At 45.6% G+C, this 18,371-nt stretch overlaps 1 protein-coding gene across 1 annotated transcript in view; it reads right to left on the reverse strand.

Moving 5' to 3' along the window:
* The window catches only part of cni (protein cornichon), a 43,901-nt gene extending 34,765 nt beyond the window's left edge, over positions 1 to 9,136 (reverse strand). The window contains exons 1-2 of the mRNA XM_080277651.1: positions 9,056 to 9,136; positions 535 to 603 (exon numbers count right to left, since the gene is read on the reverse strand). Of these exons, the coding sequence (XP_080133777.1) occupies positions 535 to 603; positions 9,056 to 9,136 (150 nt within the window). The remainder of the gene's footprint in view (positions 1 to 534; positions 604 to 9,055) is intronic.
* Between the last annotated feature and the right edge of the window lie 9,235 nt (positions 9,137 to 18,371).

The following is an 18,371-nucleotide window of genomic DNA, read 5'->3' on the forward strand; positions in this document are numbered from 1 at the left end:
AGTGGACAATGGTTGCTGCCACCAGGAATGTCTGTACTGTACTTAAATTATCCACCAAGAACAATTTCTTGAACATTCAGATTGCTGGAATCCCAAACAATTAACTTATAAATTATTTCAATACAGAGTAATATCAAGTCTTTCATATGACTAAAAAGGAATCTGTAGCAAGAAAATAGCAACAGACTGCGATAACAACAAAAACAATAAATACCAACTTCATAAATATACAAAAAGCTTTAAAACAAGAGTAATAATGCAGATCCATGGTGCCTCATGAGTTTTACTGTACATGTACTCTGATTTTTATGTACTGCACAGTGCCACTAGGGACAGAAGCTGGTTACCTAACCTTAAATGTACTAAACAGTGGCTTCCTAGTCTAGGGCTGCAATACCACACAAGCAGAAAAATGGATCAGACTGTCACTACATTATTACATCTATTAAAGTGTACAGTTGTATAATACACCCAAAATACTTAGCTATCTCTTCAAGTCATGACCATTATGCAGACAAATCATACACCACTTACTGGATTTAAACTGTTGCACTGGTCAATAGGATTCTTGTAGTCTGTCTTCAACTCATCAAAGGCAATGATCTGCGGTAGAAATACAAGTAAATTAAGTGATATACAATACACATAAATAAATATATCTAGAAAATCAGACCCTTCCTTAATGTGAAGATTATCTTGGAAAATGAAGTGTGTGGTAATCACAGGGGCATTTGTCTTCTTAGTGTAACAGGAGAAGTATATGGTAGGATACTTATTAACAGTGTTTGGAAAATAACAGAGGAATAAGTTGAAGAAGAAAAGGGAGGTTTCAGGAATGGAAAAGGTTGTGTACATCAGATAATCATCCTAAGGTGTTTAGTGGCAAAGTTTCTAGGGAAGGGAGATCAGTTGTATGCTGCCTTCACGGAGTTGGAGAAACCATGACAGAGTGGATAGACAAGGAATGTGGAGAATGTAAAAAATATACGGAGTAAATTGGAAGCTGTCAAATGCTGTGAAGAGTACCGTATGTATGAGGGTGCTAGGACTGCAGAGCGTGTGGATGATGAACTGAGTGAACTTTTCAATCTGAATGTTGGACTGAAACAGGGATGTGTCATGTCTCCTTGGTTGTTCAATATGTATAAGGATGGATTTGCAAAAGAGATACAAGGTGAGGCAGTGAATGTTGAAGCAGCTCCAGTGAGACAGGGCAACATTTGGAAACTTCCTGTTCTGTTGCTCGCAGATGATACTGTACCGTTACTTGAAGATAAAGGGGCTGCAAGGCTTGGTAAATGAGCCTGGGGGAGTATGTGAGAAACAGAACCTAAAGGTGAGAGTAGGAAAGAGTAAAGTTGTGGTCCTCGAAGAGAAATGTAGTCACTGAATGCACAGTGAGGTTGAATGATGAGAAAATGGAAAATGTAAGTGCATTTAAGTACTTGGATAATGGGATGAATAATGATGAAAGTTTAGAGGATGAAATGCTTGGAAGGGTACAACAGGGAAGAAAGGTTGCTGGTTCATTGAAAACAGTAACAAGAAATAAAGAAGTGAGCAAGGAAGCAAAAATGTTGCTGCATGACAGTAGTAATCTCTCAATTATCTGGCGTAATTCAGCCAACCACCACGCCGGATACTGCATAAGTACCCCCAATTGGCTATCCATTAGAAACTGAGCCAGATAACGTGTCGCTACCTTAAGCTATCCGTCTCAACCCTCTATCCTAAAAACTTTCCTACAATGTTACCCATGAATAAAAGATAAAAATTAAGCATAAAATACAATACAGAATTGATACAGTACATATAGTACAGTAATAAAGTAATGTTCATTATATAATCATAATCATACTGTAATCACCTATCGGGATTGATAAACGGTACAGTAGTTAACTATGTAGTACAGTAAACTCTCAATTATCCAGAGTAATTCAGCCAAACCCCCTGCTAGATACTGCAGAAAGCTGGACACTGCAGAACGCCGGATAATGCGCTGGTAGTCCCAACTGACTATCCATTCAGCACTGAGCCAGATAATGTGTCACTACCATATCAAAATCATGCATAAAATACAATACAGTATTGACACAGTACATTCATGAGCACTAATTTCAGCCCAGGGGTGCCCCCTTCCAATCCCTGTATACCCAGGGAAGAGGCGAAGTGGGGACAAAACATGCTCTACCTGCCACTATACTCCAGCTCCCAACCCTCCCTCATGCCCCTACCCAACCCCCCTTACCCATCATTCTTAATTGGCAGTTCCACCTCAAGCTGACCTATTCTTAACACTCTTGGTCACATTACTATTACACAAGAATAAATCACTAAAATATGTATAAAGTATACAGTGATCGTTCAATTATCCGACATAATAAAGCCATCAGTGCGTTCAGATACGGACAATGTCTCGATACAGAACAATACACATACCATTCAGACCCTACCTATATGTACAGTATATATTCCTCCTAATTTTGGCAATGTTCTTCTGCCTTTCAGTTATTTAGACATCAAAACACACAGGGGAATATCTGATATAATGCTAGACAGAGAGAAAACAATGTACAAACAACAAAAATCCCCCAAAAAATCAACTAAGAAGATGAAGGTTGCAAAAAGAACTTTAACAGCTACAGTACTGTACTGTACTTACCATCCAGTGAATGGAGGAGAGGCATCGTAACCCACTAGCCTGTACAGTAGCTGGCATACAGTAATCCTGTGTGGTACAGTGGCTAACGCAATCACTTAACAAATGTTGGAAAACTCCTCCTTCTCTAACCACTGGAGCTGGAAGATGAGTGGGGATGTGCAGTACTTGCCATTGAACACAGTGTTGCCATGTCCATGTTTCCAACAGTCAGCCAGGCGACTTTGATCATTCAGTAGGGGGCCGGAGGGCCATTTTTGCTTAGATGGTGGATTAGGTTCTATCACCAGTGCATGGCTTGAAAGGCAGGCTGGGCAATTCTTACCATTTGGTAGGGAGGCGGATGGTCATGTTTGCTTAGCTAGTGGGTTAGGTTCTCCAGTGGACTGTATATATATATATATATATATATATATATATATAAATAGATAGATAGATAGATAGATAAATAGACAGATATAGATATAGATATACTGTATATATATATATATATATATATATATATATATATATATATATATATATATATACTGTTTATATATATATATATATATATATATATATATATATATATATACACTATATATATATATATATATATATATATATATATATATATATATATATACTGTGTATGTATATATATATATATATATATATATATATATATATAGTATGACAAAATATAGTATGTTAATACTGAATGCCAAGTGCCGAAGGAGTGAGGCGATCAGTTAGTGGGGCTGGTATGAGCTCGGGCCCAGGGCTCTGTCCCGGAGGGAAAACAGTTTGTAGCATTTCTGAGAAATTTTGAAAGCATTTTAGGTGCATCAGAATAAATTTTGTGGCTTTATAATAGTTCATAAAAACTATTGTAATGTGATGTGATAAAGAAAGATCACCTATGAAGTGCTTTTGTTTGGTATAACAGTGGACAGTGAGGCGGGTGAGCCACCCAACGGACTTTTTTACTTTGTAGGCTGGCTGGCCACCAGTCCAGTAACTTTTATGTCCGGGTACAGACAAATATATCCGGATACAGACTTAACAGAGCCAAGGCTTAACATCCATTTAAGAAGCATGACCGGATTCGCTGCATCCAGATAACTGAGTGATTATATATATACAGTATATATACAGTAATCCCACTAATATCTGAACGCCCAATACCCGAACATCCCCACTAACCAGACATAATCATCCTGGGATCCGATATTTCCAAAATGGGCCAAAAACTGCAAAAAATTTGAAAAAAATCTGACTTTTTTCCCACCCGTAATTTGAAATTGCCGCCTGGCGCCAAAAAGCTGTTACACCATGGTCCCTTCACCCCTTCCTTCCTCCCCCCTCCCCTGTCAGGGTTGCCATTTAGTATTTTTCATTACCAAGTGTGGGCCAATTTGGTAATGAAAAATTCGTTTGGTAATGAATCAGAATAATGCATTATCAAATGGATTTTTCAATACACAGGATGGAGATGGTGGATTGTTTGCTCTCTCTGATTAATCTGCTACCCTACATAGCATGAAAATAATCAACATGGTGTTAATTATAATGAGAGTGATTACATGTATTTCCACTTGTATATATAATTAGTGAAGAATAAATGCTAGCTTTATGAATTTGGTAATGAAAAGTTAAATTTGGTAATGAAAGTTGAGGAGATTGGTAATGTGGCCGTTGCGATCTGGCAACTCTGTTACCCCGCCATCATCAACAGTCACAGCTTAACTCCGATCGAGAGCAGATGCTCATAGCAGTGCAAGCCACAGGTGCTTGTTTTTTGTGAATAAACAGTGAATAAACTGCAATACCTCGCCACTAGAACACACAGGAATTTACAGTGTCGTGCAGTGTTAAGAAATTAGAATTTAGAGTGCAGAGGATTAACTGTGGATTGCAAACTGGCAGTTCAAACCAGTCCAGGAGCCAGGACTTGTAAGTACCCAGAATGTTTAATATTGTATAAACTCACCTCTAAAACCTCATTTTAAGGTTCTTTTGCATTTATTTCAGTCTTTTATGTCCCTTATTGGTGTGATTTGGGTCTTAAATAGGTGCTATGCATGTCCAGAGGGAGTTGTATAGGTGTTTCTCTGAGTTAGGGTCCATAAGTACAAGTCCATAAGCTGGGGCCCAATATCCGGACAGGACCACTATCTGGACCTGCCTATGGCCCTATTACGACGGATATTGGAGGGATTACTGTACTGTATGTACATATATATATGTATATGTATACATATACTGTATATATATATACATATACTGTATATATATATATATATATATATATATATATATATATATATATATATATATATATGTGTATGTATGTACAGGCCTTCCTCATTATAACGATGAGATGCATTTGGGAAATCAGGTCCTTGTCAGGTCCTTGGTCGTCATCTTTTGGTCAGCCCCTGTCCGAGGCTTATTGTTTGTCTTTTTAATTATTTGTTTTCCGGGGAGGGGCACTAACCCTCCGCCAACCCTTTTAGTCACCTTTTATGACAAGCAGGGATACTGGGGGAGTATTCTTGAAAAAAAAAAACCCTACCCCCAGGGGGGATTTATTCTTCACTAATTATATATACACATGGAAATACATGTAATTGCTCTCCTTATAATTAACAGCATGTTAATTATTTTCACGCTATGTAGACCAGCAGATTAATCAGAGAGTGCAGACAATCCACCACCTCCATCCTGTGTATCATCATACAAGTGAAAAATCCGTATGGTAATGCATTATTCTGATTCATTACCAAATGAATTTTTCATTACCAAATTGGCCTAAATTTGGTAATGAAAAATACCGGTACCAAACGGCAACCCTGACAGGGGAGAGGAGAGGGGGGAGGAAGGAAGGGGTGAAGGGGCCATGGTGTAAGCAGCTGTTCGGCACTGCATGGCAATTTCAAATTACGGAAGGGAAAAAAATCAGATTTTCTTTTTTGGGGAGGGGAGGGGGGGGGGGTTCTGAAGGTCCAGGCTTACAATGTCCGGTAAGTGGGGTGTCCGGAAAGTGGGCGTCCGGATAGTATGGGGATTACTGTATCTGTCAAACTATAATAGCTAGAGAAAAAATCAAAGATACACAAGAATCATCAACTCTTCTTCTTTCAAATAAAATATCCCCACATCTCCAGGTGGTCCCATAAATGAATAAAGATAAGTTAAAGTTCAAAGGGTGGCAGGAAGACACTTGCAGACATACAGTACACGTCAACCAGCGTTGCTCTGCGCCCAAAATCGTGATGGCTATACATGTCAGCCAGCAGTTAGCAGGGTTGGGGATTTTTTTGATTTTTTTAAAAAAATAAAAAAATCAAACATTCAATGATTTAATTGATTTTTTTTATGTTTTTTATTTTTTTGATTTTTTCATCATATATGGTAGGAAACATTTCAAAAGCAGTATTCTGAATACTGTTACCATCATGTCATGTCTATCCACTGATTGTTCAGGCTGAAAGCCTGCAAATGTGCAATCCTTAGTTCCACAAATTTAAAATTATTTTATGTGTCATACAATGTTTCCCTTGTACAAAGGAAAAGGGGAAAAAGAAGTGTGTGGTAATCATAGGGACATCTGTCTTCTTAGTATAATAGGAAAAGTGTATGGTAGGATACTTATTGACAGAGTTAGAGAAAGAACAGAGGAATTAGTTGGAGAAGAACAGGGAGGCTTTAGGAAGGGAAGAGGTTGTGTAGATCAGATATTCATTCTTAGATCTTTAGTGGAAAAGCTTCTAGAGAAGGGAAAGAAGTTATATGCAGCTTTCATGGATTTGGAGAAAGCATATGACAGGGTGGATAGACAAGAATTGTGGAAAGTATTAAAAATATATGGAGTAGATGGAAAGTTGCTGAATGCTGTGAAGAGTATGTATGATGGTGCTAAGGCTGCTGTGGGTGTGGATGGTGAACTAAGTGAATTTTTCTCTTTGGAGGTTGGGTTGAAACAGGGATGTGTCATGTCTCCATGGTTGTTCAATCTGTTCATGGATGGGGTAATAAAAGAGGTACAAGGTAGAGTAGTGGATGTTGGAGTGGCCCTGGTGAGAGAGGATAGTGTTTGGAAACTCCCTGTACTGTTGTTTGCAGATGATACTGTGTTATTGAGTGAAGACGAAGGGGAGCTGCAAGGCTTGGTGGATGAGTTTGGGAGAGTGTGTAAGAAAAGGAATCTAAAGGTGAATGTAGGGAAGAATAAAGTGATGGTCTTTAAGAGAGATGAAGTCAGTGAATGTGCAGCGAGGTTGGATGGTGAGGAATTGGAAAATGTGAGTACGTTTAAGTACTTGGGTAGTGTGATGAGTAAGGATGGAGGTTTGGAGGGTGAAGTGCTTGAAAGGGTAGTGTGATGAGTAAGGATGGAGGTTTGGAGGGTGAAGTGCTTGAAAGGGTACAGCAGGGAAGAAAGGTTGCTGGTTCTTTGAAAGCAGTGATAAGAAACAGGGAAGTGAGCATGGAAGTGAAAAAGTTACTACATAACAGTATTGTGATACCAACTCTAACGTATGGAAGTGAAGCTTGGACGCTGTTGGAAGGACACAAGTCAAGAGTGAGAGCAGTGGATATGAGTTATTTAAGAGGAGCCTGTGGAGTCACATGGAGAGACTGGCTGACGAATGAGGATGTAAAAAAGCGTTGTGGTGTGGATGTGGATGTGATAGGAAGCGTTATGAGGAACACACTGAGGTGATCTGGCTATGTGGAGAGAATGGAGGGTGAAAGACTGACGAAGAGAGTGTATGTGAGTGAGGTGGAGGGGGGAAGAGGGAAGGGGAGGCCGAGGATGAGATGGAGAGGTATATGAGAGAGGGGTGTGTGAGTTGGGAGCAGGGCAGTGAAATGGTGGGGGACAGGGCGACATGGAGGAGATTTGTTTGTGGCCACCCAAAACGGGATTGAAGCGTCTGGTAATAGATAGACAGACAATGTAACAGTTTCAAATGGCACCATTCCTTAAAAATCTGCTTACTTAATGCCTAAGTATAAAATCAGAATAAATGAATGCAAAGTTATACACAACTTTTATAACCCCTCAGGTTCTATTTGTTAATTTTTAGGTGAAAAAATAAAAAAAATCCAAAATTCAAAAAAATCATGATTTTTTTAGTAAAAAAAAATCACTGATTTAATCATATGATTAAATCAGTTTGGTTTAATCAATGCCAACCTTGGCGGTTAGGGGTTAAGTTATAGTTTATTGAGAATGAAAATCTATCTATATATATACTGTAACCACACACCATGATCACGGAAGGGGTGGCCATTTAACTGTGAGTTAGTTTTACAGGGAGGGGAACTAACCCTTCACCAACCCACCTGTTGACACGTAGGGAACACACATGCGTTAGTAATATGGTTACCACCCAGCACTGTAAATGGTTTTCTGACTTAGAGGAAACCATTTGACTTGTCACTCAATGTAAAGTCACCTTTACAGGACAGAAGAAGAATAAAAAGTGACAGGAAAGATAGGAGAAACAGGAAGAGAGGAAGGCAGCCAGAGAAAAATAAACAATTGTAGATTTTATGCATGGGAGCTCTCCTGCAGTTTCACTGTAACCTATTCACAAAATAAACTTACAGTAAATAAATTTTAACAAGAACCACTTTAAGACTACCAGTCATTACTCAACCATACCTTAAAATGCTTGAAAAATGTATATGAAATGCTGTGAGCTGTTTTTCTGTCAGGGCTCTGCCATGGACCCCACTGAGGGAATGTGACAATGTGGCTGTTTCATGCCCAAGGTACCAATACTATACGGTACTGTATTTCTGTTGGTCATTAATATAAGAGGTTTAAGGCTTATCTTAAAAGGGATCCCTTCTATAAAGTTCCATCATCTCACGAATATAATACTTATAAAAGCTCACATATTGCTACCAGCCAAAAATAAGTTAACTTTAAATTAAAATCATTTCACTGCAGGAAACTGCCACTTACAACAGACTCTTTGGCAAAATGCCTTGTGCATTCGATGTTCCGTTCAGTAATTTGATATCTATCTTACTTGCTGACTTTTAATACGTTATCATACCGAATTCTAAAAAAAATAATCTGGGCACCTCACTACGGTGCGATAATGGTGAGAGGGTGGGAGGCCACTCCAAAGTCCAAACCATAATACAGGTATAGCTTAACCGCCTGGTGACACTGTGAAGACTTTTTTATCATTATCCTGAAAGAGTTAAACACAACTATTCCATTGAATCGCACTCAGAGCAACCTGCAACGTCACCTAATTGAATATTTATGATGTAATAACGTGGGTATTGCACGACAACCCACCACCACACACTGAATCTCTTAATGCACACCTCACTCACTTCTAACTAGTACGTTATCTATAAATATGAGGTATAAATTGTACATACGTGAAAAATGGCGAAGAATATAAGGAAAGCATCGATAATAAGAGCCACAATGTAGCTGAGGGCAGCAAATGTGAACGCCATGTTTATGTTTGGGACTCAGATAACTTGGGATGATGGTTCCTTTTGCTAATAGTATCTCCGTAATGTTTATAATACTATAGACATATGGGGTCAGAAATGCATTGCAGAAATCTATAAAAATTGAGAAACAGTTGTATGATATTTCTCGATGTACTTGTTATTTGCCTTACAAATCTCAGTCTTATCTCCAGAGTGGGCAATTCAACTGCAAGTACCTCTCCTATGGTAATGGCTGAGCAAGAAATAGACAGAAATACGAGATGTACCAAGGGCAGACCACATAGAGGCGCGACAAGAGAACGAGCAAAACAGACATACGTCCCCAACCACAACGCGCCCCTCTTCCCCTCAACGGAATCTACAAAAGGTATGTCGCCCTGCCGCATTACCCTCTACCTGGACCAGCGCTCACCAGAATAGGGGCAGGATCTGTGTGCCGGCAGACTCCCCAAGTAGGACCACGACGACGCCCACTGTGCTCATCGGGGAAAGGACACCCACTGTGCTCTTTTCACCTACTGCCTCCTGTAGGACAGCAACGACGCCCACTTTGCTCGTTGGGGAAAGGATGCCCACCATGCTCCTTCCACCTACGGCCACCAGCAGGACCAAGACGATGCCCACCGTGCTCATCGGGGAGGGAACGCCCACCGTGCTTCCCTCACCTGCAGCCCCCGCCTGGACCACGGCAAAGCCTACTGTGCTCGCTGGGGAGAGGGCGCCCACTGTGTTCCTCTCGCCTGCAGTCCCAGGACTTAGCAGAACTGGGGCAGCGCTCACCGTGCCCGCCGGGGAGGCCCTGCCCACCGTGCAGATCTCATCTGTTGAACCCTTGGCACCCACAGAGGGTCATGACCCTTGCTTGCCTCATTCCTCCAGAGGATGAGCAGGTCACGCCTCTTGCTTGTCTCACTCCTCAGGAGGCCAAGTGGGATGCCCCACCCGCTCTTCCCGCACTACAGGGGGCAGAGCAGGCTCCCCAGCAGGGTCACTGCTGGACGAGGCCTGGAGTGGCCCTATAGTGAATCCGGGGGTACACTCACTACAACCAGCGCCCCTAAGTCACCAGTCACTGTCAGACTCCTGAAGGAGGAGAAGCCGCAGGCAGCCCCTGTCGGACTCCCAACAAAGGCAAGACTGCAGACACCAGTCACAGATGGATGCCCTCAGAACTCCTGGCCAAGACCTCCCTAGACAAGCCGGCAAACCGTCCTATGCCAAGGGCAGGCACAAGGCGCGTGCCTACTCGTTCTGTTCAGCCCCAGCCCCGAGGGCCGACACACCAAATGAGGCCCCTTCAGTCAAAGGCCTCCCTCGACACCACCCAGCAGCCCTCACCCGATGATCTAGAGTACAATAGTGATCTTCCGCCCCTTCAGAGAGTGCACACCTGACGAGACACCTCTCACACCTGGACTTTGGAAGATATGATCATTGTGCAGAGGTGAGGAGGTACTTCATGGAAGTATGATTTTTGCGGGAATGAATGAAAACAAACCCTCAGTCTGTACTCTTTAGATCCGCATAGCCTTTACTTTCATTAAGCCGAAAATCAATACTTAATTGAAACGAAGAGGGTATTGTAACAAATCTTTTCATTTATGACATGTTAGTACCGGTATTCAAAATCCGTTCACTCTCCCAAATTACACAGAATAATACCCTGGCATTGAGAGTTCTGTTATCCTTTACACGACTGTGATCTAAACCATTTACAGCTGTCAGATGTCGCCAGAGAGACCCACCTCATCAAACAGTTCCAACGCGACGGAGGCCGTGACAACCCCCCCTTCACCCCCCACACTTTCGCTCTCGAAAGCGCCGTCACGTTCCGTGGCGCTCCAGCTGTTGAAACGCAGCCCTGCAGATATCTTATTAGCCCACTAGTCTCAGACTCAGATCCTTATACTTCCTATAGTGTGTGTAATCTATCACATTGTATTATGTCAAGTCACTGTATTCTTTGTGACTAATATATGTGTAAGACTGGTTAGCCTGTGTTTTTAAGCCCCGATCCTTTGGTTGCATACTCTGGACCCAGTCTTGGAAAGAACCCATTCAGACCCACATACTCAGAGAGCAAGAAGTTGATCTCTGAGCATGTGGCATAACACTGGTGGCAGCGGTGGGATCTAGATCCGGTCAGGAGAGAGCAACTAGGAACAGAAAGGGAAAATATGACAAAATGGCAGCCAAACCATATGTACAATTACCAAAAGTTGATCCTGATCAGTGCAATATAGACACAGACATGTGTATGATTAAACCACTATTGGACATTGGATTTGAACACAACAAGGAAAAGATAGCTGTAATGCTACCCCACCTGCATGGGTAAAGCAGTCTCTCGCATCGCCATGGAGATTGTCCCCAAGTATCGTGACACAAGCAGTCACACCATCACTGGGAAAAGTTGTAGCTTTGTCCCAGCTCAACACCCTCATCTACGACGGCAACCTGGACGACACTGTCAACCAGGCTAGGTGACTATAGTCACCGCCGCTTACCCGGAGGCCGACGCAGCCACCCGGGAACAACATATTTTCAACACTCTGTTAAGGATCCTCCCCAGCACTGTAAGAGAACATTTCACAATCTATGACCCAGCAGGAGACCTTGACAGAGATATTCAACTAGTCAGGCATCTTCTTACTGCCTGTACCACCCCACAACACATTGGCGCAGTGAGCAGAGTCCCAACGCATAAAGTACCACAACCAAAACCATGAACGCCCCCTCTACCCGCACAGTTTCACAAATACCACCCAGTATGCCCAGGGCCCTCCCCACCAAAAGGCACCCCCCTCCTAAGGAAAAGACCAACCTAATCTCCATAAATCCGCAGGAGTTTTCAGCATGTAACCACCGGTGCCCCATTCATGACATATGGGAACAACTTAAAGCTGGCCAACAAAAAACAGCTACCCAAGGGCACTGCAAGGCCTCCTCTATAGATGATAATTGCAACGTAGACAACGCACCCTCCGCCAAGCACTCCGACCCTGGTGAAATAGAGCTGGACGAAGAAGACGCCCCACAACAACTGGATTTTTTTAGGGTTGATGCCCGTGTCATATCCCCATCCACCAGCCCTTGGTCCTCTCCAGCTGTGTTAGTTAGGAAGAAAGACGGCACCATGCACTTCTGTGTGAATTACCGACACCTTTATGACCTGACCACAAAGGATGCCACCCCCCTACCCAGGATAGATGACTCCCTCGACTCCTTGTACGGAGCATCCTGGTTCTCCACCTTGGATCTCCAATCGGGATACTAGCAGGACCCTGCACACCCGGAGGACAGAGAGAAGACAGCTTTCTCGGCCAGCAATAGAAAGCATTACGAATTCAGCGTCCTTCCCTATGGGCTCTGCAACGTCCCCGCAACATTCTCCTGATTGATGGAGTCAGTTCTCAGTGGCCTTACCTGGGAGATTTGCCTGGCATACCTAGATGACGTTATCATCTTCAGCCGAACCTGGGCCGACAACCTCCAGCACCTTAAACAAGTTCTCATCCACATCTGACAGGCAGGGCTTAAGCCCAAACCATCAAAATGCATCCTGGCTGAAAGGTCTGTCTCCTTCCTAGGACACGTCATCTCCAAGGAAGGCATAGCACCTGATCCTGACAAACTGCATGCTGTCGCAGACCTTCCCCTACCACGAGATGTCCATGAAGTCCGTACCTTTTTTTGGGCTCATGTCCTACTACCGACTCTTCATAAAGGGGTTCGCTAACATCACAAAACCTCTCCATGACATGACTAAAAAAAGGTGAACCTTTCACCTGGACTGACGATCGCATCAACGCTTTTCGCATGCTCAAGACCAAGCTCATCATCGCCCCGATCGTTGCCTTTCCTGACTACACCCTGCCTTTCCGCCTATATACTGACGTATCCCTAGTGGCAATCAGCGCCGTCCTTGCCTAAGTCCAGGAAGGACGAGAATACATCATCACCTGCACTAGTCATACTCTCAATCAGGCAGAAAAGAACTATGCCACCACCAAACGAGAATGCATAGGCATTGTCTGGACCTTGGACCACTTTTGGTCCTATCTGGCAAGCACTCACGTCACCATAATAACAGATCACCAATCTTCGCAGTGGTTACACCAGTCTCAGACCCAAAACGCCCAGTTAATCAGATGAAGAGAAACCCTCAAAGAATTTGATTTCGATATAGTGTATCGGCCTAGTAAATTACATACAAATGCTGACGCCTTGTCCCGGCTGCCCATCAACGCCATCAGCACTGCCACCAGCCTCTTACAGAAGTGCCAAAGCAAAGATCGCCCCAACTGGATACCACCACAAATATTCTCTAAGCTGCACTGACAGGGCGACCACCTATTCACCCATACTGGACATATTGCACTTGATGCTGACACCGCCATTGAAACAATGACTCACTTACATTCAGACAATGGCATACATCTGGGGACCAAGAAACTCCTGCAAGTATTTAACAGTATGTACTGGACACCTGGCCCCTCCAACTTAGCCAAACATGTTATACAGCCCTGCCGTGCTTGTGTGCTAGGAAAGGACGTGACACGAATGGCAGGCCCTTCAGGACACATCACTGCTCACAAGCCGTGGCAACTTTTGTCTGCAGACGTAGTAGGGTCCTTCCCTCCTAAAGCAGGCAACAAGTACATCATAACTTTCGTGGACAGCTATCCGAAATTCCTGATTGCTTGCCCAGCCAAGAAGCACCACGCCATTGCCGTGGCCAATGCCCTCGTCTGCCACGTTTTTCCCTACATAGGCATTCCCCAAGCCCTTCAACCCGACAGTGCCCCGGAGTTTACCAACAAAATATGAAAAGAACTCGCCACCATTTTCGGGTACAAGCTATCTCACACATCTCCATTAAAATGCATGAGCTACAGAATAGTGCCCCCAGAAACTCCCCAACACCTCCACCAGGACCCCACGGAGGAGCCGCAGCCGAACCGCAAGACGCAGTGTGACAACGGCACAAGTCAGCCCGGACCGTGTGCCCCTATGACATGCAGCCGCCTCACCGTCGCCCTAGCAGACATAGGACACTACCTTCGGGGAGAGATACCATTGGATCAGATCGGGGTGGAGCTGCCTATCCAGCTCCAAACAGCGCCCCTCAGGAGTTGGCTTGTAGCCACTCCCGCCTTCAACAGGAGTGTGCCTGTAGCCTCTCCGAAGGTGTCTTCCTCTTTGGGATGGCCGGTAGCCACCCACCCCTCATAACGGAATCGGTGCCTCACCGACCTAGGGTAATCAGGAGATGGCCGGTAGCCACTCCCGCCTTTGTCAGAAGGTGTCCTTCCAGGGACAGCCTGCAGCCGCTCTACACCCCCTCCTGCAGAAGTCGGCCTGTAGCCGCTCCTCCCTCCGGCAGAAGGAGACTGCCTGTAGTCGCTCCCGCTTTCATCACACGGCCGGTAGCTGCTCCGAAGGTGCTGCCCCCGAGTCGGCCTGTAGCCGCTCCTCCCGCTGGCGGAAGGAGATGGCCTGTAGTCGCTCCCGCCTTCTTCAGACGGCCAATGGTCGCTCCAAAGGTGCTGCCCCTGAATCGGCCTGGAGCCGCTCCCCCTCCCTCCTGCAGGAGATGGCCTGGAGCCGCTCCCCCTCCCTCCTGCAGGAGATGACCTGGAGCCGCTCCCACCTTCGCCAGACGGCCGGTAGCCGCTCCGAAGGTGCCCAGAGGCGCACTGATTCCCCCACTCAGGCCACGGCCAGTTGCCGGGCCTTGGCGCCTCATAGCCACGCCCTTGGGAAGCCACGGCCGGAGACAGGTGAGAGCAGCACCGCCGCCCCAGCGTGAGACGAGGGCCCCGACTCCCGATGCAGGGGATGCAGGAGGATCCCAGAGAGGCCCTAATGCCTCCCCTGGCCTCTGTTCCCTACTCCTGGCCCTGGAGAAGACCCACCTGACGGACCCTGATTCAGGTCGGTGCCGCAGTCCCTCCCTGACGGCGCCCCTTGACTCCGGGGGCCGCAGTCCTAGTGTACTCCAGGCCCTCCCCGGGACGCCCGGGCGAGATCTCCCTATGCCCCGACGGCGGAAGATCTCCACCTCCGGCCGAGACCTGAGCCAGAGATTTCTGGACCTGTTTGGCCCCAGTCCTGAGGGCCACACCCCTGTACCCAGCCCGGAGAATACGGGCCCCTTCGCCACCTGCAGCCCCGGACGAGAGAAGACTCCCCTGCGAGTCGTCCCGTGCCCTCTTGGCGCGCCCTCCCCTGGCGGTGCCCCAGTCCCGGCAGAATTGTTGCCGGCATGTCTCCCCGCTGCCCCCACGGTATAAGTGACTTATGTTAAGTGGGATGTTGCCCCAAGTTAGTGTAACAAGATATAGTGACATAGTGCACCCCGAATAACTGGTCAAGTGATCACGAGAAGATAGAGGGGGAATAAGTGATACCACGGGGCGGACTATAATAATAACCAGTGCAGAGTGAGTGCTGGTGAATCAGACTCACGGAGTGACGCCCTTGTATGAAATCAGTAAGACTCCCAACCCGAGAGATTCTCATTAGTAAAATATCCAAATGTCCCTTGCTACCAGAAAATAGTGAAGAAAAAGTGTTAATAATACCCTCCCGCTCATATTACCATAAACACAACGAGACTTTCAGTGCCTTATACCCTCCCTTAGTAAATCTCCTCTCGGCATTCGACGCTTGTGGGAAAACCTGGACTAGTAAATAATAAATTATCAAAACCCCCTTGCTACCAAAAGATACCAAGTCAGACTCTTTAACATCAATTCCCACTCGATACTACTATAACTATAATCAGATCCTCAGCGCGTCACCCCCCCCCCCCGTGGGAGACTCACCCCCGGCTCCCCCACGTGTACCGCGACCCTGTGTTCTAAGTAAACCTGTACACTAAACCTGGAGTGTTATAAAGTGTCTGTTAAGCTAGTATCCTGTGAGATACTGATTATCTAGTTAAGGTCTTATCATCCATCAAATATTGTGTTGTACTGTCTGCTGTTTTGTCCTGTGTCTGACTGAAGTAATATACGTGTAAAGGTTATTACCTGGAGTTTTTGTGTCCTACCTCTCTCTTACTTGCACTAAGCCCCGGTCTCGAAAGAGGACCCTGTTACACGTTAGGTGTTCTAGGACCGAGGAGTCGGGCCTTTTTCACCTAGCATTACACCCATACTGGCCACAGGGAAACGGGATATGCGAAAGAAGTCACCGTACCCTCCTCAACCAAGTACGAGCCAGGATAGAAGAAACACAAAACGAAGACTGGTCAGCCCATGTAAAAATTGTGCAGTGGGGAATGAACACCTGTCCCAGAGAAGACGGCATTACTCCTCATGAACGAGTGTTTGGAGAAACTCCCCTTCTCTTACCACTCCGACAGCACCTACAGCCCCCCTCCATGTCCCCCACGTCCGACCCCATACACCACCTCAGGCGCCGACTGCATCACCTTCAAAATAAACAAGACCTACAACCTGACATCACCCCCATCAGTCCCTACAAGCCTGCCGACTCAGTTATGGTGGCCCGACTACCCATACCTAACAAACTAACACCCCGATTCTCAGGACCCTACACAATCATCAGCGTTCCCAACCCCTACCAGATATACTCCACGCACATACCGGAATCACCACGTGCGCCTCTTCCGCCGCTCACCACCCACCTCACCCGGAGCCTCTCGACCACGCCGCACCCACTCTCCCACCCAGCAAGCTGCACCACCATTCACCTCCCCCGCCAACATGACTAATTCATATGCATGCTACATCACACCTACACACTCCTCACCCTCACCCACTCATTCCACACTCACGTCCCTCACCATGCCCCCCACCAACTCCACATCTTCCCCACAAACCTCCGACGACCTCACCTCCTAGATCAACAACCACTGCCGCACCGCCACCACCAAACACAAAGATGCCGCCACCAAGCCCAGGAACCCCCACCCTCCAGAGAAAGGCTTCGCTCTACACCACCCCGCAGCCCTCACCTGAAGATCAGGAGTGAAATGGTGGTCCTGCGCCCCTTCAGAGAGCGCACACCTGACGAGACACCTCCCACACCTGGGCACCACTATCCCAGACTCAGACCCTTATTTTTCATATAGTGTGATAGGAAGCGTTATGAGGAACACACTGAGGTGGTTTGGCCATGTGGAGAGGATGGAGGGTGAAAGACTGACGAAGAGAGTGTATGTGAGCGAGGTGGAGGGGGGAAGAGGGAGGGGGAGGCCGAGGATGAGATGGAGGGATGGGGTGGAGAGGTATATGAGAGAGGGGGGTGTGAGTTGGGAGCGGGGCAGTGAAATGGCGGGGGACAGGGCGACTTGGAGGCGATTTGTTTGTGGCCACCCCAAACGGGATTGAGGCGTCTGGCAATAGATAGATAGATAGATAGTGTATAATCTACCATATTGTATGGTGTCAAGGCACTGTATTCTTTGTGAGTATTATACGTGTAAGACTGGTTAGCTTGTGTATTAAACCCTGTTTCCTGGTTGCATGCTCTGTACCCGGTCTTAGAAAGAACCCAGTACCAGATCCACATACTCAGACAGCAAGAAGTTGATCTCTGAGTACGTGGCATAACAGTGGTAATAGTGGTAGCAGTTGTAGCTATAGGTGCAATAGTAGAAGCTGTGGTAGTTGTTGTTGGAAATTTAGTTCTATTGTAGTGTGTATTGGAGTTGTAGATAGTGATCCTGCAGCTGATGTAGATGTAGCTGCAGTTGTAGTTGTACCTTGTAATAGTGGTGGTAGTAGTAGTAGTAATAGTGGTACTGTTGGTGGTGCTGGTGGTGAAGATGGTGATAGTGTTGGTGGTGATGGTGGTAGTAGTAGTGGTGGTAGTGGTAGTGGTGATGGCAGTGGTGATATTGTCGGTGGTAATAGTAATGGTGGTGGTAGTGGTATCGGTGATGGTGGTGTTAATGGTAGTAGTGGAAGTGATAATGGTGTTAGTGATAGTGGTCGTGGTGGCAAAGGTAGTGGTAGTGTTGTGATAGTACTGGTAATTGTACTGGTTTGGAAGTGGTAGTAGTGGTGGTATTAGTAGTGCTGGGGGTGGTAGAGTTAATGGTAATGGTAATGATGTTAGTTGTTGTGGTGGTGGTGGAGGTGGTTGTGGCGATAGTGTTATTGGTAGTGATAGTGGCGGTGGTGGTTGTAGTCATTGGAATGCTATTGACATTACTGGTATTGGTGGAAGTGTAGGTGGTGGCTGAGCTGGTGAAAGTGAT

This window comes from Coenobita brevimanus, chromosome 71 (genome assembly GCF_032717465.1).
Source record: "Coenobita brevimanus isolate Jiangsu-jjx chromosome 71, ASM3271746v2, whole genome shotgun sequence".
Lineage (NCBI taxonomy): Eukaryota > Metazoa > Arthropoda > Malacostraca > Decapoda > Coenobitidae > Coenobita > Coenobita brevimanus.